General features: G+C 38.0%; 1 protein-coding gene across 16 annotated transcripts in view; it reads right to left on the bottom strand.

Annotated features, from left to right (window-relative positions):
* The window catches only part of Neb (nebulin), a 214,272-nt gene extending 190,780 nt beyond the window's left edge, over nt 1-23,492 (bottom strand). For all 16 annotated transcript variants that reach the window (XM_070023306.1, XM_070023324.1, XM_070023348.1 and 13 more), the window contains exons 1-12: nt 23,427-23,492; nt 22,765-22,849; nt 22,171-22,234; nt 18,332-18,373; nt 16,413-16,616; nt 14,591-14,698; nt 14,034-14,138; nt 13,092-13,196; nt 12,348-12,452; nt 7,031-7,135; nt 466-570; nt 36-143 (exon numbers count right to left, since the gene is read on the bottom strand). In XM_070023306.1, the coding sequence (XP_069879407.1) occupies nt 36-143; nt 466-570; nt 7,031-7,135; nt 12,348-12,452; nt 13,092-13,196; nt 14,034-14,138; nt 14,591-14,698; nt 16,413-16,616; nt 18,332-18,373; nt 22,171-22,206 (1,023 nt within the window). In that variant the 5' untranslated portion in view covers nt 22,207-22,234; nt 22,765-22,849; nt 23,427-23,492. The remainder of the gene's footprint in view (nt 1-35; nt 144-465; nt 571-7,030; nt 7,136-12,347; nt 12,453-13,091; nt 13,197-14,033; nt 14,139-14,590; nt 14,699-16,412; nt 16,617-18,331; nt 18,374-22,170; nt 22,235-22,764; nt 22,850-23,426) is intronic.
* Between the last annotated feature and the right edge of the window lie 731 nt (nt 23,493-24,223).

Raw genomic sequence — 24,223 nt, 5'->3', positions numbered from 1 at the left:
TTAAAAGTATCAACATCCACAAGACAATTGCCTACCTTGCTAGCTGCCACCCCGGCTTGTTTATTCACTTTGTACTCAGGTGTTTCAGTCTGCATGAAGTATATCTGGTCTTTCATGTTCTCAAAATCTTCCTGATATTTCCTCTGTAAGACATTAAAAGAAAAGAGTTCTTGAAAGCCAGAAAAGAGAACTTGAGAAAGGAAAAGGAATAGATTTGTTTTGCAGTAGAAAGAAACTAAATCAGCTTTTATACATGTTCAGTTTGATTCCTCAGACAAATAATAAATTAGAAAGAGCTCTTTTAATGCATACCAACAACATTGCAATCAAAGGGGACTCACACTGTTCTGTGAAATCATAGAACTTGTTCAAAATGATCCATGTTCTGGTATTATTGAAGCGATTGGCTAGAAATCATAAAAAAGGATTTCCACCCTGGGTCTGTGGTCCTCCCTTCCTACTTACTGTGCTCAGGTTATCAGCATTCATTCTGGCAGTTGCAATTTCAAAGCAAGGTGTCTCACTCCATTTGCCTTTGATTTTGTTTTCATAGTCTTCTTTGTATTTTTGCTAGGGAAGACAAATAAAAGAAAGAAAGAAATGAACCAAAGACTAGGAAAATCCAGGAGTTGACAAATAAGACACACACAGCATAACAATGTTTCACTTTTTTAAAGTTATCTTGCCCAAGATTTATAGGTACTTAGTAAATATCTTCATAAAAAATCTTCTAGTATCATGTCAATTTACCCAACAAAAATGCTGAGTGAGGGAACTGAGAGAAATAGAGTGCTATCTTTCCCTTCTTTGCTGAGCTTGGAAGTTTATAGCTCATTCAGAAGTTGCCCATAGCCCTCTATTTATATTTTTGACATAATAAAGCCTATCAGTCTTAGAAGTCTATGCCAAATGAATTTAGCTGCACCCAACTCCAACTAACCAGAAAGCGACACATGTAAAAGCCAGCTTGCAGGCTCAAGAATAAGAATTCATTTATTATATCTAAACTTGATTAGAATACAATATTCAAGTTGAACAGCTGCCCTATCTTAGCCCCTACCACTATTCCACCTGAATTACAAGCTAGTGGCTTTTTAAAAGGAAATGTATCCTCTTTTTGTTATATACTTACTCCAGCTCTGAACTCAGTACAAAGAAGTTACCACATATATCTTCATTTAACTATACTAAACCAAGACAATGATGAACTACTTTTGTTTAAGTGTTCTTAAACAGAATTAACCTAGCCAACAATAAACCTGGGACCACAAGCCAGTGTTAGAGCTGGGTTAAAGCAATTCTAACCTGTGGTTCATAGAACTGTGCTTTAGACATAACCAATGGATCTCAAGTTGCTTGCATGTCTATAACTGCACATACCAGTCCAAGAAAAAGTAAGCTATTTCCTGGTGTACCCTCATCAGAAGTAGGAGTAAGTATGAGTGATATGCAGAGCCTGTACTTAAAGGAAAATCATTCCTCTCTCTCAAACACACTATTTGCTTTCTTCTCAAAATGTAACTATGCCAGTTAATAGCAAGGGGTTTATATAGCTACACAATTTAGAACTTTGGGTCTGGCTTCAGAAGCTTTGAGCTCCAGACTGTGATTACCAAAAACATGAATTAGCCTATCTAAGTTTCAAATTCCTCTATCACAAGTGCTTCACACACTTCACTGTGCAGATTGAGAGGATGGACTTAGGGCTATCCACTAATAGGGTTTTGTAAGCTCTTGTGCTAAACAAATGTCCATCATGATATTGTGATGATGACAGCTATTGTTATAATAACAGAGGAACTCTGGAGAGAAACCTATGAGGGGGATGTGGGAATGGGCAGAAGGAAAAAAAAGAAGAAGAGAGAATGAGAATTTCTTATTGGAAATCTTTGTTGAGATTCTCATCTACATTATATAGGTAAGAGGTAGTTGTAAGAGGATTACAGTTCAAGGCCAGTCTGGGCTTCATAGCAAGACCTTGTAATTTCAAAAAACAGAACAAAAATCTGCATTATAGAGTCAACTAATTACCTACCACTCTCTGCTGTAGTAATTTCTCCAATAAAAAATTCAACAATTATGTGCAGATGACCATATAAAATATTCTATGAAATGAACTCCAAGAAAAAGAAATGAGACATTTCTAGTTGCCATTGTTGTTTTGTTTTCTTTTCCTTCTATCTTGTCTGTTAGTTTGTTTGCATTTAGGAGCATCAGAGAGGGCATGTAAAAGGTGGAACAAGGATGAACAAATACAATAGTGATACTCACTAAACACTATTTGGAAAACTAATTAGATATCTTTTTTTTTTTTTGGCTGTGGGGTCTGAACTCTGGGCCTGGGCGCTGTCCCTCAGCTCTTCAGCTCAAGGCTAGTGTTCTACCACAGTGCCACTTTCAGCTTTTTCTGCTTATGTGGTACTGAGGAATCAAACCCAGGGCCTCATGCATGCAAGGCAAGCACTCTACCACTGAGCCACCTTCCCAGCCCCTAATTAGATATCTTGTGAATAGGGATGGGAGAGAAAAACTGGGAGAAAGCAATGGAAGGGGAGACATGGTTCAAAAAGAATTGTACTCATTACTCATTACCTAATTCATGTAACTATAAACCTCTGGATAGCAACTCCACAATAACAATAAAAAAAATCAAGTCAATAGAATTGATTTTTGAATTTGTTAAGACTGCCTGCAGAAGTGTTTCTGATCTTTGTGGCAAATAAATCTATTTGTGAATCTGAAAAGGCTATAAAGTGCCCATAAATACTTTAACACCTCAGAAGTCACAGCCAGCCATGTTAGTACACATCTGTAATCCCAATACTCAGGAGTCTGAGGCAGAAGGATAAAGGCCAGCCTATAATACACAGTAGGATCTTGTCTCAAAACAACAAATATGTCTGAAGTTCTTACATACACATAGCTCAGATTAAGATCTAGATCTTGTTTTTGAACTCAAGGCCTGGGCACTGTCCCTGAACTTTTCACTCAAGCCTAGCACTCTACTACACCATTTCCACTTCTGGTTTTCTGGTGGCTAATTGGAGGTAAGAATCTCATCGACTTGCCTTCCTGGGGCTGCTTTGAATCCTCAGATTTTAGTCTCCTGAGTAGCTAGGATTACAAGCATAAATCTCAGGCACCTGGAAGGTTAAAATCTCTTAATCTGTGGTGGTGGTGGTGGTGGTGGTGGTGGTGGTGGTGGTGTGCGTGCGTGCGTGCGTGCGTGCGTGCGTGCGTGCGTGCGTGTGTGCGTGCGTGCGTGTGTGTGTGTGTGTGTGTTACATGGATACTGTCCTTCTCCCAGTTTTCTGTTAAAGGAATAAAATTCCAGGACTGACCATTTGTCCTGATGCATCCCAAAGCTAAGAAATAAAATTTGGGCATGTAAACGCAGCACCTAAGGCTGGGAAGGTGGCTTAGTGGTAGAGCGCTTGCCTTGCATGCATGAAGCCCTGAGTTCGATTCCCCAGCACCACATAAGCAGAAAAAGCCAGAAGTGGTGCTGTGGCTCAAGTGGTAGAGCGCTAGCCTTGAGCTGAAGAGCTGAGGGACAGCACTCAGGCCCAGAATTCAGAATTCAGACCGACAACAACAACAACAACAACAAAAGTAGCACCCAATGCTCTCAATAAGCCCCAAACCCTAGGGTATTACTGAGAAACAGCATTGCACATGTAGGTTTGTCTACAAAAAAACAAATTGAAGAGACTAATCCTTACAGTGATAGATGTCTAGGTTTTGTTTTTTTTAAGATTCAACTAAGATGGAGACCAGGCAGCTAAGGGTACATCCACTGGGTTGCAAATTAGGCCCCTGATGACTTACATGAATGTGTGGCTTCATTTTCTACTTTCCACAACTGCATCTATAGTTTAGGTGGTAGATAAACAGAAAGGAATATAAAGCCAACTAATCACATCTCCCCTTTTCTGTGAGTAGCTGAACATTGGGGATTCCTGTTGACCCTAATCACAGAAAAGATATCCTATTAGAGTTGACAGAATGGGTCCTACCTGGTGTTTTTAATGGCCACAGTAAGCACAGGTTGCCTGTTTATAATGGCCACAGTAAGCACAAGGTTGTCTTCCTCTTCTGGAGCAACCAATGGGACTCTAATTCTCTGTGATAGAAGAGTTCTTGCTGTTTCAAAAAATGGGAGCTTTGGGGCTGGGAAGATGGCTCAGTGCTAGAGTGCTTTCCTCAAATGCATGAGGCCCTGGATTCAATTCCTCAGAACCACATAAGCAGAAAAAGCTGGAAGTGATGCTGTGGCTCTAGTGGTAGAGCGCTAGCCTTGAGCTGAAGAGCTGGGGGACAGTGCCCAGGCCCAGAGTGCAGGCTAAACAACTGACAAAAAGAAAAACCCTCTATACAGCATATTAACAGTAAAATAAAATATAAAAAAGAAAAAAAAAATATGTGTTTCCTTTAGAACATTCTAGATTCCAATGGGGTATTAACTGGAAATTCCAACCTAAAATTTTATATTGCTCCTATTGTGAATCTGAAGAGGAAAAACAGACTCAGAGAAACTAAAAGGACTTCCCATTGTTGCATTCAAAATTCTGCTTTTAGCTAGCACCTTACTTGGGATGCTTCTGATGTGAACAACTCTGCTTGTCCACTTATATTAAAGCTACAAAATTGCACCTTAGCCAGGAGATGATACTAGAATGAAGCTCCTAACTTTTGCCAGTGACAAAGGCAAAAATTTATTCTGAAAAGCATAGTAAGGAAGACTGGTAAAAAGAATGCAACATCAATGTAACCATTGCAGGTGTCTGATCTTTATTGATGGAATCCCTCAGACAAAAGGTAGATCTGGACATCCCAACTAGGTAAGGAAATGCCAAGAGTATAAGTCGTAAGAGTGAGTCAGTAAGGGAGATTTTTTTTTTCTTTTGGGAAAAGAAAATATGATGACACTGAAATGGGTCCAAGTAGCTTGATGGTAGAGAGACAGGGAGAAAACCCCACAGATAAGTCACCCTTGGCAGCCCTCTTTCTCTCTGTAGGTGGCTTGTTAGATGAACTGCCACCAAGCACAAGCAGATGTTCTCTACGTGACTATTATTTTGTATATACAATAGCTCCTAAGAACACGGTAATCTTGGAAATACTAGAATAAATTACATCACTGTGGGCAAATCCACAAACCTTTATCCACAGCTGCTCTCCCGTTAGCTCATATTGTTATTCTACAAGGGCAGTGCTTTCAAGGACAAACCCAAGTCTGGCAATACTTTCAAAGCCAATGCTGAGTTACCTTATCCAATTACAGTAGGGCAGTCCAATAAAAATGTTGCCTGTTCTAGTGCCCATATTTTTTAATGTAAAAAAAGAAACAGGTGGGAAATTAATTTTAATAATCCATCTTACTGAACCCAGTAAATTCAGAGTATAATCATTCCAACATGTAGTTAGGCATAAAAATAATCAATGAGCTATAATGTCTTAGTTTTTTTTTCATGGTAAGTGCTCAAGATCCAGTGTCTATACAATGTTCAATGCTCATGCAATGTTTGTGTTTTCCCCAGATTTATATGTTGAAACTTTAAATTTCCCAAAGTGATGGGATTTGGACATGTAATCTTTGGGAAGTAATCAGGTTCAGGTGGGTGGTGAGGGTCTGTTCACCATGAAAAGATTAGTGTTCTTATCATGAGAGAGCAAGACTAGAGTTCATTCTGTCTCCACCAAGGGAGGACACAGGGAGATGATGGCTTGTCTATAAACCAGCAAGGAGGTTCTCAACAGGAACAAAACACTAGATCCTGGATTTTAACCTCCAGAACTGTGAGAAACAAATTGTTTAAGCCTCCCTCAGTGTGTGTGTCCACTCATAGAGGCCCAAGTTTTTATCCATCACATTTCAAATGTTTAATAGTCCTATTTGGCTAGTGGCTATCATATTGAAAAGCATGACTCTAATCTGATTAACAAGCCTAGATTATTGGGAAAAGACTATAGAAAAGTTTGAAAGTGGTTTGTATAAAATCTATTTACCCACATTTCATAATCAAATAAGGTAAAAGAATGTTTTCTTAGTAAGATATCCTTTTTAAGTACCTTTTAAATAAAAATTAAAAACAGATTTATTTCTAAATGACTGCTTAAAAACAACTATGCATCCAAAACTATAATCCTCTCCCAATCTTATTTTCAGTATTAACACATCCAGTAGGCCATGTCTTTATGCAAAGTCTCAAGATAATTTCTGCTTAGCCCTGGGGAAAATGTCAGTTTCCTGTTAGTGAAATTTTACTCTACTTACTACAGTCTTTATTCAAATAGTCTCTGGCTGTACAGTTAAGTAATCTACACAGACACTAAAAATATCACTGAATAAATGTTATCCTTCCTATCTTTTCTTCTTTCTCATCTACAAAAGAAATACTGCCCTTCCCATAAAAAACACTTAAAAGCAGCAGAATCCCAGGAGAAAGTGGCCTGATTTGGACCAGTTTAAAACAGGATTTAAACTAGGCAACATCAGTTGACCATTTGTCTCTCTGCATTCCTTGTCGGAGTTGCATTCCTCAGAGCTTATTTATCAGCCTAAATATAAACAGGCTAAGCTACTTGTTTGGGCCTTAACAGTTATGAAGCACTGTCCATTGCTATAACAAAGCTATGTCCACTCACACATTCTCATTTGTTCACATTTGAACATACAATGGTATGCTGCCTTCCCACTGAATTAGACAGGATCTTCCATGGAAGGGTGTGGTTAACTCAGCTATTCTTTGAATATCACTCCCAGAAGTTAAAGATGTCAAGGGACATTAAGACATAGGCTGTGTCCAAAAGGTACCTTTGACATCTAAAAATGCTGGTCATCAAGCTAGCCACACATTCATTAACATAGTTTACCCTCTTAGTGGATTTACTGCTTTTGCTGTGAAGTTTTGGAATCATAGGCAACATTACTCTTCCTGTTTGGATGTTGTGTTCGGGTGTTCTTTTATTTCTTTAAATTTTGAAGCAGAGTTTTCAAAAGAGATAACGTCCAGCTCTGTTTACTTACCTTGCTCACTTGACCAGTTACTTTTTTGGCAAATACTATGTCCGGAGGATCTGGCAGAGATGTGAATTGAGTTTGCTGTTCAGTATGACCTTTTTTGTAGGCAATCTGACAAAATAAATCACAGGGATACTTATGAGCCATAGAAAATTATACCATTTTTCATGTTCCAGTTGTTGGCATTTTAGAAAAAGGACAATCCTTTCATCTTTGTAGGAAGTCTTCAATTTTAGGGCACCAAGGTATCATAATCTGTCCTCTTCCATATTACATACCCTTAATGTCACTATTACCAGCTATTGCTAGCTCTTTGGGACTTCTCTTTTCTCTAGTACTCTGGGCTCTAGATCTGTTCTTCCATTTGCTTTCTCTCCATGAATGGGTATTGCAATATTTTTCTTTAACCAGCATCCTAGCTCTCAACCTCTTCTCTTTTCTTCACGTCCACACAAAACCTTCCATTTTTAGGTAACCTCAATTTCATACTTCTTACATACTTACATATTTCTTTCTTATGCTGAGGGCTACAAAAGAAAACCACACAAATCTATGAGTAGGACAATAATGACATAAGTAGAGAATGATTCCACAAGAAGGTAGAAGGGAAGGAGCCTTTGAATCCAAGCAATTAACTTGAAATCCATGTGTCTATCCACTTGTGAGTCCTGTGAACTTTATGAACATCCCATGATATGTTTCTAGTCAATCCATTCTCCTAGAGGCTGGTCTAAAATTCCAACACTGTCTTTAGGTTCCTAATCAATTCCATGTTGCTCTCAGTTCTCTTTTACTCTGTTAGAGATGAAAGAGTAACTGTATACTTACATTTCTCTAAGACATCCCTGTCTCTTGATCCCCTACCCTGCTTCTGAGGAGAAGCATCTGTCACAGGGCACTCCAGACCACTCCTTCCAGCTGCCCCTTGTTATCTAGCCCAACAGTCCTTCCTTTTTTCTCTCTCACAGATCCAATTGCAATCTCACTCTTAATTTCCTCCCTGCAAAAGGCTCTATTGTCTTATATAAGTATGATACCATGAATAATCCTAGGCCTTCCCTTGTCCTCCTTTCATCCTTACTGGCTCTTCTGGGTTTTTCTTCTACTATTCTTAGTCCCAGCCTTCCATAATGAAAAACAACTCAGAGAATATTCATAATTTTTTTTCCTTTCATGTGCTAGGGATCAAACCCACCTTGCTTGTGCTAGGCAAGTGTTCTACTCCTAAACTACATACCCAGTGGAAAAACTGTTCATAGATCCTCAGACACAGATACCCTTCACTTGCTCAGAACCTCATCTATGCTGTTCCTTCTCTTGGAATATCTGAACTCTTCCTTCTCCCATGTGTCCCGAACTTTATCCCCTTTTCCACATCTCAGAACAACATGGCTTTCTCTCCTGATCCCTCCCTGGGTCAAATTTCTCTTGAGATCTCAATCAATATGGTACTTGTCTCCTCTAAGGAGGTCCTCAGATGACAGTGATCATCTGAGTTGTTTACAGTTCTGTCTTTCCATAGGCCATAAACATAGGAATGGCCTCCCATTAGGAATCCATGTTGCTTGCATGGTGCCTGACCAGAGGGAGGGAGTCAATGACTGATTTCTGTATGTGTGTAAGACACATGTAGGTTGTAAAGGAAGTCTGAACAGTAGGGTTATCCTTCCAACTCTCACCACATAACAGTGAGACTCCTACCAATTACTTTTCCTTCCACATAGTAGTGTATGTACATATATATATATATATATATATATATATATATAAAATAAGTCATATATATGAATGAGTTAGATCATTCCAAGGTCCTAATTATCTTATACTTTCACCAAGTCTTTCTCTTATTCTAATAATATCAATCTAGTGCCTGTAACAAAAGCTTTTCTGAACATGAAATCAACTATGAAAGGGAGTTTTAAATATACATAAATTTCACTGTGTAATTTTTTAAGTTAAGACTTTAAGTGTAGGGACAATTGGAATTTTTCATGATTGGCTAAGTCCTTGGGGAGAAAGAAACATTCAAAAAAAGAGAAATGCTTATTAAGTATGACATCCTGTCAAGAAGTTTCAGAGAAATCTGATCCAGAAGTTTGACATTTTCAGGAGCCATGCTCAGAATTATGTCTAGTTAGAATTCTGTACTCCAGATCAGCTCTGAGATTGTCCTGGTATTTGCAAAGTATGTTTTTCCTAAGAAAAACATGATAAATGGAGCCCAGAGGGACACTGGAAGAAGGTAGAAGACAGAGAGAGGGAGCCTATAAATTCAAGCCCTTAGCTAGGAAGCTACGTGCCTGCCCGGTGGGATGGTCTGTGAACAACAGGTTGCTTAAGAGTCTGTGCCCAACAATTATAAAAGTTCATGGTGCTGGCAATAGTATTAATAGCCATGCTTGCAATCTGATATTTAATGCATCTGGACTAGAATAAAAATTAAAGCTACACCCAAGTCTTCCTGAGGAAGACATATTGTTGTGTCTTCTTCCTTTTGCTTCTATTTTGATATCTGAAAAAACATTGTCAACTTAACGATTGTAAAGTTCAATTTCATCACATGAGAGTGGCACTGAGATAATCCTTCATCTCTGTTTTATAGTTAAACAGAGATACTGGGAGATTAAGTGTCTCTTTGGACATCTCTCCCTAGGCTTACATAGCACTTCCTGGATCCCTTTCAACTTCTCAGTTCATTCCTTTATCCTTGTGCTGGTTCCTTTCCAGATATCCTAATGTGTGAGTCTCCTCTACTACTCTGTCCTTGGCCACATACTGTTGTGCCTTTCTCATCCGTTTCACTTCTGTAGCTATTACCACTGTTATTAAATCCTTGTCCTTACCTGCAATGGTGCCATAGTTCTAATTATCCCCAGGATGCTTTGATCTAAAAAATCCTGCCATTATTTCAAGTCTATGTGTCTCTCTCCACTTATGCATTTTACCAGAGGTACCCCAGCTCATCCAGCCCGCATGGGCATGCCATAAACTCAGCTACAACTCATTTTTTCCAATATCCAATGTCCTTAATGCACTTATTAGTACTTATTGCCTTAGAGTTTCGTTCATCATCATTATTGCTCTGATTCACCGGTATCATTAAAATGGACATCTACAAATGCTCATTAGTCTCAATTCTACAGTCTAGCAAGAGTTCTCCAGATTCTACTTTTATCCCTCTCCAGTACTATATCTCATGATGCCTCTTATCTTATTGTGCCAAAACTATTTTGTCTGATTTTTAAGGTATGAATGCCAGTCATCTCACAAGTGCCCTTCAGATAAGCCACCCACATATTTTATTTCATTTGTTCCTCTTCGTCAGCACTACTATCCCCTCTGTATCACCACCTCTTACAACTTCTCGAATTACTACCACACGTGCTTTCTTATGGCAAATATAAAGATGCTGTGTTTTGTTTTGCTTTTACATTTTTTTCTTATCTGTTGTAGACTTTAATCTTGTCAGTGTGATTGTACATTCTCATGGGGAAAAGATGGAAATTTCTTGTATTATTTTTTTATTCTGGCAGCTATACAGGCATAATTGACTTTCTTTTTTTTTTGTTTTGTTTTGTTTTTACTTTACTTACAGCTTTTATTTAGCACCATTACTAGCAAATTCATATCCTTGGAGTGGGCAGTACACTATAGACTCATAAAGACTTTTTTTTTCATGGTCTATAACATTTATGAGTTCTATGAGCTTTACAATACAGTTATTTCTTCCACATTGGGTGATACGTACATTTCTTTTATTTTGCATAGCATCAGCTGTGCAAATTGATTGACTTTCAATCAATAGATATTGATCACTTGATAAAGGCCTCATAACAGTACTATGCTTTTATGAGATATAGAACCAAAAAGCTCATCTTAGAATCACACACTGAAGAATTATCCACATAATAACATTCGTACTAGGTACTAGGTAATTTCAAAATCTGTTTAAATTAGCTTTATTTCTTTACTTGTCTCATGGAAGGATAAGAGTTTATCTGACATACAGGAGATATATATATATATATTTGTGCCGGTCCTGGGGCTTGAACTCAGGACTTCACACTCTCACTTGAATTTTTCACTCAAGGCTGGGGCTCTACCACTTGAATCACACTTCAATTTCCAGTTTTTTGCTGGTTAGGTAGAATTAGCCAGCAAATTAATTAAGAATAAATAAATTAATTAAGAATCTCACAGACTTTTCTGCCTGAGCTGACTTTAAATTGTGATTTTCATATCACAGTCAAAGTAGTTAGGAGTAGGGGCAAGAACCACAGGTCCACAGCTTACATGACCTAGTCTTTAACCAATCATGTGAAAAGTAGGATAGAAAATGTGTTCAGTAGATGTTCAGGTAAGAGGCAACAAAAATCAGACCTCAAAAGTTGGAGCCCATCAAATGAATATGTATAACTTCAGTTCAGGGCAAACATTGGGGCTCAGGACATATTGGAAGTAAATCTCAATGTCCTAATTGCCTCATTAAGTCTATATGAATGTGAAAACTTTTTGAGATCTAGTTTACAACTGAATCTATAGCATGTGCTTTTACAACATACTCACTGCTCTGCTAAAAACTAGAGCAGTGGCCTTGGATTATCAATAGGGCTTCCGGAAAATTCAGTGTTTTAAAAACAAAAGAGGGCAAGTTCAAAGCCTAAGTGGAGCTCTGTACTGCAGCTGACCTCAAAGCGGAATATCTTAGGCCTTTTTAGTTTGTCTTATGCACCATTTTCAAGGTCTTGGACATTAAAATTCCAACAAGTCAATTTTTTACTGTCTGAGAAATATTCTCTATGCATACCACTGTCAAGAGCTTTTTGAGGGGTAACTATGTGAAGATGTGTAAGCAAGTATTCCAGTCAGGTCCCATGCAACAAACACGGACACCCTGTAATTCAGACTCAGTGATTAGGTCAGCAGAGCAAAGTCTTCGCTGACACTAGTTACTTAATATGAAATTTGCAAAGGTGTCTAAACCTCCAATAGGTATTCTTTTTCTTGCCACTTCATTGTCACAGAACAACTCCAAGCAGAGACAAGAGGCAAGGGGGATGACAGGTGCTTCTAGTGGGAGTGAAATTGGCTTGGGAACCACAGATCTGGGCTTTGCCACTACCTACGCAACCTCAGCCATTGAGCTAAATCTTACCTACTAAAAAGCATAAATTACAGTAAGTTAAAGAAGATATCATTCATTATTATTCTGAAGGTACTCTTTTACAAAAATGGCAACTTAGTCTTTTACAAACAAGTGTTGCAATGAACATCTGGACAAATATTATTCACACTCCCATGATGCCAATGACCTTTCACTTACATCGCTGAGAGCTTTCTGTGCCTGAGCAACTCTCCTCAGTTCTGGGCTGTCGTTATATGGGTAAAACAAACTTTTGTCCGCTTCCCAGTCTTCAGTGTACAATTTCTAAATCAGAAAACAGTGAAATGCCATGAGAAAATAAGATTACACTTCATATTACACCTAATTTACAATTCATTCATCAAGAGCATAGGGACTGTAGGGCAGAGTGAGAGCAAAAGTGAAATTCACAGATAACTTCCCCCTTTCCCACCTTTCCAATTGACCTGATTCTCCTAAAATCACTGGGGCAGTTATATTTGCCTTTATCTCTTACTTGTGACTTCATAGCTCTCTTGCAACAAGTGCTAACACAAGTATAAGGAGCCAAGGATAAATTTTCCATAGTTTCTGTCTCTCACACACACACACACACACACACACACACACACACACACACACACACACACACACACACACACACACAGTTCTAATAAGAGTGAGAGCTAAGAATACCCATAGTGTAGTACAAGGTCTACACAAAAATACAAAATACTACTTTGTTAATCTCTTACCTGGTAGCTCAGCTCTACCACCCTCTTTAAGTGAAGCATGGACTCTTCTTTGCCAAGCTCCATCCCTATACTCCCTCAACTCTCCAAGGCACTCACAAACAAGATCAGGAACTATATCAAATGTCAATTGTTTGCTGTCAATGGTGGAATGACAGAAAACTAGACGTAGCCATGGGGCAGAGGCTCTTACCTTGCTGAACATGGCTGTGTTCTTAATGGCTTGGACAAGTTCAGGGGCATCAGGGGGAAGCAGGTACTTATCCTTGGTGTCTTCCCAGTTTTGCTTGTATAAAACCTAGATAGAAAAAGCAGAAGACCTGTGCCTTACAAGCTCACCAAGTCCATGAAGATTTAGAGAACAGTGATATAGGTGTTCTCACGCAAAGGCAGCTGATGTGTTACCAGAAATACATCAACCATATTAATACACTTCCTTTGCATTAGTAAAGTTTTGCTTGAAAATGTTTAATTAAAAAAATGCTTGTGATTCTGATTGTCCACAGATTCCTTTCAAACTGGGCAAACAATTGATCATTGGTCCATTTAGCTGGAAGCAAGTTTCTCCTAAATTGCATAGAATTCTAGAATTTTAAACTTAGCTGTTCATATTTAAAATTGGGAAAAAAATTTAGGCTCCCAAATTCTTGAGAAGATAAGTAAAAGCATAAAGCCCTAAGGTGGAGCCCCAATACTGCACAAGTATTGGTGTACACCTTTAATCCTTGCTACTCAGCAAGCAGAGATAAGAGGATTGTGGTGAGAAAGTTAGCAAGATTTTTCTCAATTCAAATCAAGCTGGGCTCAGGGAATGGCTCAAGTGGTAGAGTGCTGCTGGCCTAGCAAGCACAAGACCCTGAGTTCAAGCCTTAGTGTGACAAAAAAAAAAAAAAAAGATTCCAGCAACACTGAGACTGCATCCTGTGCAGCAAACCCCCAGAGCAGAATCACAACTGCTTCTTTGAGGATGTCTTGGAATCTTCAATCCTCCTGAAGCTCCTATGAGCCACTTCAATCATGTATGTGGGCATTCAATTCATACTTCCCCAGGGGACTGGTAAGAAGGATCAGGATCTATGTCCTGAGTTAATGCACATGCTGTTGAATAGCCCAGCCATATATCATGTGGCCTTACCTTACTGACTTGCTGCGACACTTTCTTTGCATGTTCAATGTCTTTTGCTTTTTCATCCACGTGACAGATAGTTTTAGCAACATCACCATCCATTCGATACTTAACCTGCAGAAATAACACACAATTAGAGTTCATGCAAAGCATGAACTATATTAAATAATGTCTTATAAACAAAGAACATTCACCCAGGCACTCTAAGTCTACAACACAAAGTAAAGTTTCATCTTCAGTGATCCATAGAACACCTGCATTTGTCTGCTTCTCTGAATTTCCAGCCTGCAACGTTTTGCTCTCACTGTGTTCCAGCATGGAGGACCATAGTGAGAAGGAATTTCTATCTCCTAGTGTCCTCTTACGTGAATTGGTAGGCCAAGCTTCTAGAATTCTCTTTGAGTTCCTATTTTCAGCAACATACTCTGGCCAATATGTTCTTTAGATACCTAGACTCGCTTAGAGTAATTCAAATTCTTATTCCTTCTGCACATATTTAGGTTCTTCAATCTCCGGTGTAAGGCACAGTTTTGAAGTGTTTCTCTCCTTTGTTTAAGAATGCCCACCTCACTGAGCTGATCTTGTACTTTCTTGATTCGGCGAAGTTCTGGAGTATCGGATGTACTGGCATATGGCTGTCCCTTTGCTTTCTCATAGTTCTCCTTGTATTTATTCTAAAAAAAGAAAATCAGACATTAGCCTTAAAAGACAGCAGCAGAAACTATAGGCAACACACTCTTCCTGTTTTTTTTTAAAGTTTTCCAAGCTCTAATAATGACTAGCTTTTATTTTATCCCATATTCTTTCAAAAAACTAAAATAGATTTGTTAATTGCCCTTCCTATCCTGCAGATAGCGGAAATTTGTTATAGAAAACTGTCTTGGAAGAGCCCTAAAATGATTATCTCAATTTCTTTTGTTTTAATGCACATATAAAAAGCCCGAGCCACAATTATTTTAGAAAGTAAATATAGAAAATGAGTTAAGTCTGAAAAGATTTGATTGCTAATACAATGTAAAAATATTCAATTCAGAAGTTGCAGCTAAGCCTCAAATGCTGCTGAGACGCTAGCTGAATTAATAGAAAGACTGAATTATGGAATATTTTGTAAGGGAATTTTATTATTTCTGCTAAGTATACAGAGCAAGTTCTTGCCTTAATGATAGTGTTCATAATTTGTTACTATCAAGGCTTCAAAGAGCATTCTTGAGTGGGATAGACAACAACCAAAATTGTATTATTGATTTCATGACTAATGACTTCAAATTTTTATAGAACTTTGACAACACTATTTAGAATATAAAAAAATTCTAGGTTCACAGTGTTTGAATTAATGAGATTTGTGGCAATAAATTAACAAAATAATGTTCTATCTTTGCTGAATAGTGCAGTGATGAAGGAGGCAAGAACATCTCAGTTAGAAAACTAAGTGTTAGATTGTTTACTATTCTGAAGCAGAAATTTACTAATTTCTAGCAGTTAATACTTAACTGAAAGGATATGTTTCACATTAACTTTTTGATCCTGCATAATCCAATATTCTCTGAGCTACATTTCCTGTCTTCAAGTCCCAGAAGACATGTTATCAAGTTACCTTGTAAGAAAAACTTTTTAAAAAATCAAGAAAAATTTAAAAAATTATATTCACTGAAATGGGTCTAAAACTTCTGTCAATTAGTACAATTATAGCATTCTACATGGAATTTAAGAACTAGAGACCATCAAATATCTGGGCAGCTTAAAAAAAAACAAAAACCTTTTACACACGCCTAAGACATAAGCCAATAAAATTACAATAACAGAATGGTTTGAGCATCCATAGTTTTCAACCCTGCAGAACACTCCAGAGTGCAGTAATGGCTAAAAAGCATGGTTCTCAGGTAGTGTCAAATGTTCTGATCTCAGTTTCAAAGAAGTTTAGTCTTACCTTGAGTTTTCTAAACTACAAGCTTCTCTTTACTATATAATCCTTTAAGACTTTCTCAGATACTACTACTTACCATTTTAAAGGGCAATCCCATTCAGACATACAAGTGAAATAACATATTTGAACTCTAAACTACCCCCAATTAAATCCACATTTGTGATTTTGTTCATCTAGACTGGCTAATCTTGATGGAATACCAGCAGTGTTTTAGTGTTGGCCTTGTGCTTATTCTGCTTACTCCACAGGAACAGGGTCTATGTTTTCCTTGGTGTATGATGGTACAAATGAAGTATATGAAATGAAAATTCATGAGTCATAAGAGTTTAAGTATCAGCAAAAGAAGAGTTTGTTTCATACAAAAAAAAAAAAAAAACCCAACCAGTTAGCATCTAAAACAGAGTCAGTCAAGATCGCTAACTTTTCAATAATAGAACCCAGTTCAGTAGATGTGTGAAACTTACTGAGCTAAAAAGATCCTGCATTTTCTGACTATGTTGAATGTAAGGAGTCATGAACTTTGAAGAATCCACTTTCTTCCGGATGATTTTCTTCCTCTCCGTTGGCTTTGCCGGTTCCGGCGGTGGTAGTGCTGGTTTGGAAGTTTCTGATTGGTCATAGTCAGATATTGTCCTTGTGGTTGTAGTTTCATAGACTTCTGTTATTGTCTGAAATTTTGACATGCAGTTCAACAATGTTATGAAAGTAATGACTGTTCACCATGATCTTGGTATACTATTACTCTACCTGCAAGTCAGATTTACATTCCTGGTATTGTTTTTCTCCATGTCTAAAATACACTACATCCAGGTGAAGGCACATTACATTACCTGAATCTGAATGCCAATCATGACTTGCCTGCCCATTTCATTTACATAAAAATACTCAAGGATTTCAAGGCAATATAAAAATCAGAAGTAAACTATTCTTGAACATTTGAAAACCTTGTAAAACAAAAGTAAATGAGATTGGGGAACAAATTGTAAAGCCAAAGAAGGTCAAAATCTGGACTTCAATATTAACTCTTTTTTTTCCAGTGCTGGGGCTTGAACTCAGGACCTGGGCATTGTCTCTGAGCTTCTTTTGCTCCAGGCTAGCATTCTACCACTTGAGCCACAGCGCCACTGGCTTTTTCGCTTTATGTGGTACTAAGGAATCGAACCCAGGGCTTCATGCATGCTACGCAAGCACTCTACCACTAAGCCACACATTCCCAGCCTCAAAATTAACTTTTAAGTGAATAAGAAAAAAATCCATTGCATTTTCTGCAGGTAGTTAGGCATTCTCTATAGTCTGATACAAAGAATGAAATCTAAAATAACAAATCACACCAATAGGAAGTGATGACCATTTTCTTGGCTTAGTCAGCCGATGTGAATTGGAGCATCTTTTACACTAATAAATGCTTAGGTGGACAAGAATAATGGTGACAACATAATGGGGTAATTATCCTCACAACAGCCCTGTCTATGTAGTATGTGGGAAATTACTATTCCTTACAACTGGAATCAACTCAGTTTGAATCCAGTCCAAGGTTAAAAATACTATGTGTAAGAAAAGAAGATGAGCAACCAGGTCTTCAATCCATCTCATAGTATCATTTCCTTCACAGCAAATATCTTCCCCAAAGGAAAAGTTCTAGCAACACATTAAAAAATAACAAAGCTGAATAAGGAAATCATGCCTCTGTAACAATCCCCCTAGTGTGGTCAGATCATTTCTAATTGGTCTTCTTTTGCCCATTACAATTTACAACATCTCCAGATGTTCATTTTTATGCAGTCACAAGCTCTCTGAGCAGGCTTCAGGATTAACCAGCTATACTACTATTTGTCATGCTCAAAGGAAAACAAGTCCATGCAGAAAATGAAGTATGAGAGGTATTTCACCTTGGAAAGCAAAGAAAATTCCAACTTGAAATATCTATGAGAATTTAGGAGAATGTGCTAAAATCTGAATGAGTATTTCACTGCATCATTGGGGACAAAGATCGTTCTTGGAAGACCCACCTTTGGTGTAGAGATAGCATCCTCTGAGTTATAATTCTGTACAATGAAACAACTGATCTCTCTATCAATCACAAATCCAGCTTCATCCCTCAGTTAGAGAGTGATGAGGACAACTGATATCGTAATCAGCAACAATTATATTTTAAAAACTTAAGCCATAGGATAAAGCATTCCCTGACATTTTGGGAAAGTTAACTTTTAAAAAATGAAATAACCCATCACACAGGTAATGATTGAATTTTACCACCCATTTCTGGGCACAGCAAGGTAGGTGATCTCCCTGAGAGCCATCTTTATGGCCCTGGAAGTCTGAGGGAGAAGCCTCTTCCTGCTTCAATGAGAATAAGTCTGTGCAAGGGTAGGCTTGACCTTACCTCTCCTGGCACCTCTTCATAAACTGTCTCCTCCGTGTAGTACTAGAAATAGAGCATAAGACATTATCATAAAACCCAAGCAAGATGATTCCCTCCTATCTGCCTCAGCTGAACTACTCAGCTGGCTTTCTAGCTTAGTTGGTTGGAAATATCTATGGGAAGGAAGTTGGTGAAGGCATCTGTTCCTACTTGGGGAAATCCATTTAGTCTTAGAAAGCCAAAGTGGATACATCAGACTGCACAAAAAGATGTAAGAGTGATGAGCAGTGTCTGAGGCTGGTTTGTTATTTGGGAAAGCTATTTTTCTGGGTCAAGTAATATTTTTCTATGGTACCCAAGATAGACGTGATATCAGAGAGAAATTATAAGGCCCACTATTTACTTAAAAAACAATAACAGAACCTCCCAGGGTGAATAAATGTTTTAATGAATTGTATTATGGAAATGATCAGATCGAAAGCAGCCACACCTCAATTAGTCCAGGATCCCATGGGTCACTAAGCAATGGGAATTTCTTCTGAAGTGATGGTGGGACTTTTCAGTAGTGTGGATGGCCATAAATAGATCACCATGATGACAATTTGTAAATGCCAAGGGAAGGGAGGGAGATGAAAAGATTTCTCCACATGAACTGTGGGGAGGTTGAGTTGCAGTTTGCCACTGATGGCTACAAGGTGCCTGCAGCCAAGATCTACAACAGAGTCTACTTTTGTTGTCCTTTTGACATCACTAGTAATAAATAGATGCAGACGGGATCTGGCTGACATTTTGTTTTAGATGTCTAATGACAATGGAATTCTGGCCCAATCTCACCAGCTCTGCTGGGCAAACAGAAAGAAAGGCTCCTTTAGGCCAAGGTCCTCAAGCCAAGGCCTAAAAAATTGCAATACTTGTCTCACTTTCTCAGTCAAAATGCATCATATTTTATGCTTCCTTTCTCTTATTTCTGACACCAAAATATGTACTAGGGGAGAGAAGGAAGTTGGCAGATGTACAGCAAACACACATTTTCCTCCAATGGCCTCCTTTCTTTTGCTTTTCGTTGGGTAAATGCTCCAAGTATTTAACCATGGCCAGCAGGACAGCTGCTTTCACCTGCAGTGACTTTCTTAATGAGTTTTCTTTGCCTTTGTATATGTGAGTGCTGGTACTAAAGCTCGAAGTCAGGGCTTCATGCTCTTGATTGGCTTTTGCACTCATGGCTTGCTTCCAGTTCTGACTTTGGCGGCTAATTGGAGATAAGAGTCTCTTGGATTTGTTTGCTTAGGCTGGTTTCAAACTGTGATCCTCAGATCTTAGCTTCTACAATAGCTAGGATTACAGGCATGACCAGCTGCCCTTGTGTTGTTTTTTAAGTTTGAAATCTGTTCTTTTTTCCCCTTCATATCTGTAACAGAAGTATACGCTTACAGCACAGAGAGACACTTCTGGCACTTGTAGCGTCAGCACACAATAAACATCACTTGGATACTCTGAGGAATATTGCTCAAGGCTGCTGACACACAGAAATGTTGCTGTGGTCACAGAAAACACAAGTGACTGAGAATATCAAACTAAAATGAATGATTCCCAACTCGTTGTTGTTGGTGGTGGTGGTGGTGGTCATGGGGCCCAAATTCTGGGCTGAGCCTCAGCTCTTCAGATCAAGGCTAGCACTCTAGCACTTAAGCTATAGCGCCATTTCCAGCTTTTTCTGCTTATGTGGTGCTGAGGAATCAAACCCAAGGCCTCATGCATACGAGACAAGCACTCTACCATTGAGCCACCTTCCCAGCCCCGATTCCCAACTATTTTTAGTTTGCTCAGCATCCAAGTAAAAGATAGCTCTTTCTGAACTATCAAAGGTTGCCATTCATTGGCTTTCATATATATTTATATATTTTATGCTTCCTTTCTCTTATTTCTGACATATATTTCTCTTATTTCTGATATATGTGTATATGTGTGTGTGTGTATATATATATATATACATATATATATGTATATATATATATACATATATATGTGTGTGTGTATATATATGTATATATATGTATATATATATGTATATATATATATATATACACACAGACACACACATATACACATATATCAGAAATTAGCTCACAGAAAAGGTAACATTATCTGAATGGTTGACATTAATTCATATGCCGAATTTATGTTCTTTTTAGTTCTGCTGATTAGACAGTACCTCCTTGCTTCTTCCTCTTAGTTTGAATATAGAATGGCAGTAAAATTGTTTTCAGTTGTCCAAGATTTCTAGGAGATACACGTTGAGAAAAAAACTGGTTCCTCTGTTTTTCAAACTCTTCCCCAATCAATTTTCTAAGGCTTCTACCATCCCATTTTCACCATATTTTCTGAGACTAAAGAGAGCACAGTTCAACATTCTCTGGAAGGGCATGTATTACCCAGAAGCAGAATGGGAACAAAATGCAGGGATGGGATGCCTAAAAATAGTCCCTTCCTTTTTTTGTGACTAGTTCAATCACATCTACCATGAAGGACAATTTCCAGTGACAAATGAACATATCGTTATGTTAAGAAAGACAAGAGATGTTTAACTTGATGTTTAAAAAGACTTCCTGATATTATTATGATAGGGTAGACAATTTAGTCTGTAAATAGAATTTATATTAATGTGTTAGTGTTTGAAAGTGATAATGCTGACTCTTAGAGACACATATAAAATGCACTAGTGATAATATATACTGACCATGCAGGGTGTTCTCACTGGCCTTTCAGCCAGAGAGGTCGAACACTACACTGGGTTGAATACTATACTGTTTGAGATCCACTCTGGGCTTCTTTTTTTAATATGCTTCAGGTAATAAAGGTAATTTTAAACTAGGGGTGCTGATACAGGCCTATAATCCTTGTACTTGAGGAAGCTAGGAAGGAAGATTGAGTTTGAAGACAATTTGGGCTACCTAACAAGAATATCTCCAAGATAAAATAAAATTGTGTTAATCAATTATAGACAAAATTTGGTTCTTTTATCTGGAGTTCTGCTTGGGTAGCTCTTATACTTAATTTCAAAATGATCATATTATTAGATCACTAATTGGAAATATTCACATTCTTTCCATTCATGGCAATGTTTTAATATGGATAAAGCCCCAAGCCTTTAGATTTCTAGAATGTGAAGTTAAAGAGCTGATGGAGAAAAGCCATAATATTTTCAAACAAATGACTTAAAATAGCAAGATGATAAACTAACAACTTAGTAAAATATGTCAGATTTCCACCAATTATCTGAAAGAAAATTTTCAAGACTTTCACTATGGTCACTTTATCTAGCAGTTAGAAAGAAGGTGGCTTTGACTGAAAGTTATGTTCATGTATTTGTGGGTATGTTATATCCCCATAAACACATGCAAAATCTCATATACAGGATGAATCAGACTACATTAACCCACATAGCCCTATACATATTCAACCAGTGGATGCATAGCCGAGGAAAGCCCTTTCCTTGCTGTGAACTCCTACAAACAGCTCAGCTTGCACAATTTGCTCCCATTGCCTCTCTCTCTTTGATCATTGGGATTAGATGGGAAAGAAAGAAGTTTCATAAGACAAAAAAAAAACCCTCTGTCTTTCTGAAACTTTTCTGTGCAACTTTAAAGAAAGACAAAAATGGTATCTTAATTTGATTTTAAATCCCACATAATTATAGTGAAACTGAACATAAAATATTCCTTTCTTAGACTTAAATGATGACTCTTTGTGGAGTTAGAACAGATGCTGTATTTTTTCTAATGATTGATTCAGCTATTTGTCCTTGTCACTCCATAAATACTGGTGCCATCAAAGTTTTTTGTTTCTGTTTTTGATCTTACCTCCACTACCTCCTCGTATTCTTCGTCATCTGCCATTTTCCCGAGTAGTAGTTGTACCTACAAACTTTTCATATTCAGTACAAAGAAAAATAGATTAGAATATAACCTCAGGACAGAAATTAGAATACCATAAAATAGAAAAAAAGAATACCATAAAATAGAATTTCAAACCAATCAAGTCTATATTAGCCCATTTTCACAGGCTAAGGGTAGAGAAGGCATGTCAAGTAGAAGCCTATACAACAAAGTTTCAAATCTCTCTCCTTTATTCCCACAGTAACATATTGACTATTTCTACAAGATCAATTTAGTCAAAATTATAAAAGGAAGTTGATAAAAGAGTTAGGCTTTGAGCTCAATAAACAGAGAACGTAGATTTCCAAACACCTGGATAATAAATACTTTCAAGCCAAACTTCTAGTAAAGGAAAAGTCAGGTTGGCTTTCAGGAGTAGAATGTTTTATATAGCACTGAAGTTCTAAGAGACCTTAGTTTTCTATCCTCATCTAGAGTATTATACAGTGTATATTAGGCCTCCAATTTGAACCATAACACAAGAAATTAGTTGATAGGATTTAGAAGAAAAATAGAAACCTCAAGGCAATGGAGTTATTTTCTCCCGGAAAACATTGGCATTTATGGATTATTTTTCTTTTGTTTCTGTAGCTCTCATTCAACTCTGAAAGACAATAAAGTTTTAAAGCATTAGTTGAAATACATGTAAGACTGTGGGTCTTTGGCCTATGTTTCTAATTGAGGAACTGAGGAAAGACTCAAGGCCTCTTCAATTCAATGCCAGCAAGCAGGATGACAGCTCAGAGCAGCTGTGCCTGTGACCAAAGACGCTTGGTGTGTAAACCAATACCCTGGGGTGGATGGTTTTGTTAAGCTGGCGAAACTGCCACTCTGAGGCGAATGAAGCCTAATAGAACAGGATAAATATAGGAACATTACACATTGATCCTTTTTCATACTAACGCAATTAAGGAAAAAAATTAAAGGAGAAATGAAATCTAAAATTCTAGAGGAACAAGACTGCCCAATTTGGTCAAGAATTGATTAGTACAGGCTTGAGTCACACACTCTTGGAGTATCTGGGCCTTCATAGGGCAATGGGGTTTACTAAAGCCTTTCCAAGCAGGATTTCATAACCACTTTCCTCAGATAAGACCCAGAACTTTGAAAACAACTTCAAGAGCAGTTGTGGAATATTCTCTCCAGAGAACATTACAGAAAAAGATATAAACTGGCCTTACCTTCGAGCTATCAAATAATCCTCAGCAGCAAATCCTCTCCCAGCTCTCCCCTCCTGAGAACCCCAGGCAAAAGCCGGAGTGGTGCCTGTGAATCTGATTATCATGTGGCAAGAACAGCCAATCAGATCTTGAGTTACTCAAATTTCAGAAGCTAAATATACTGAGTGATCTTCTGAAAAACACCTGTTCATCACTTCCACTAAAGGATAAAGGGTAACAAAGTGCTTGCTTAGACCTATTCCAGGGTGATGGAATTTCACCTAACTTCCAACATCTAGGGATAAAATTGAAATTTAATTTCTCATTCCATATCCTCTCTCAACATCCTGCTCAGGCAAAAGAGTTGAGAGAAAACTAACATGCCTTTGAGAGGCTTTGGCCCTTCTATAGCCGCTGCCCTCACATCACGTATTCCAGCTTCACAGCTGTAAACACATCCACCCTTAGAATGTTTGCCAGGTGACCTACGTACAGGTGTGAGAAACTGAGGAATAACGCTCACAAAACAGCAAGTTGTCAAAACCCTTATTTTGTGATGAAATTTGGTGAAAACCATTTGGTGGTAACACTGGACAAGACATCCACAGGGTGTCATTTTTCGGTTACTAAACAAAGAAGTATGTCCATTTGGAACTTGGATCATTCTCTCAGGTGCAGCTAGGAATAGCCTTTAAGATGTACCTTGGCTACAGCCTTCCTATTAGTCATGACCCCTCTTTCCTTGGAGCAAAGCGCAGACGCAGGTTTCCAAAGGCTCAGTTTCTGAATAGCAAGAACAACCACTAAATGAATACTCT

Source organism: Dipodomys merriami, unplaced genomic scaffold (assembly GCF_024711535.1).
Source record: "Dipodomys merriami isolate MVZ:Mamm:240054 unplaced genomic scaffold, mDipMer1.0.p SCAF_1, whole genome shotgun sequence".
Lineage (NCBI taxonomy): Eukaryota > Metazoa > Chordata > Mammalia > Rodentia > Heteromyidae > Dipodomys > Dipodomys merriami.
Note: the sequence above shows the minus strand (reverse complement) of the source record. Positions and strands in the feature narration are given on the sequence as shown.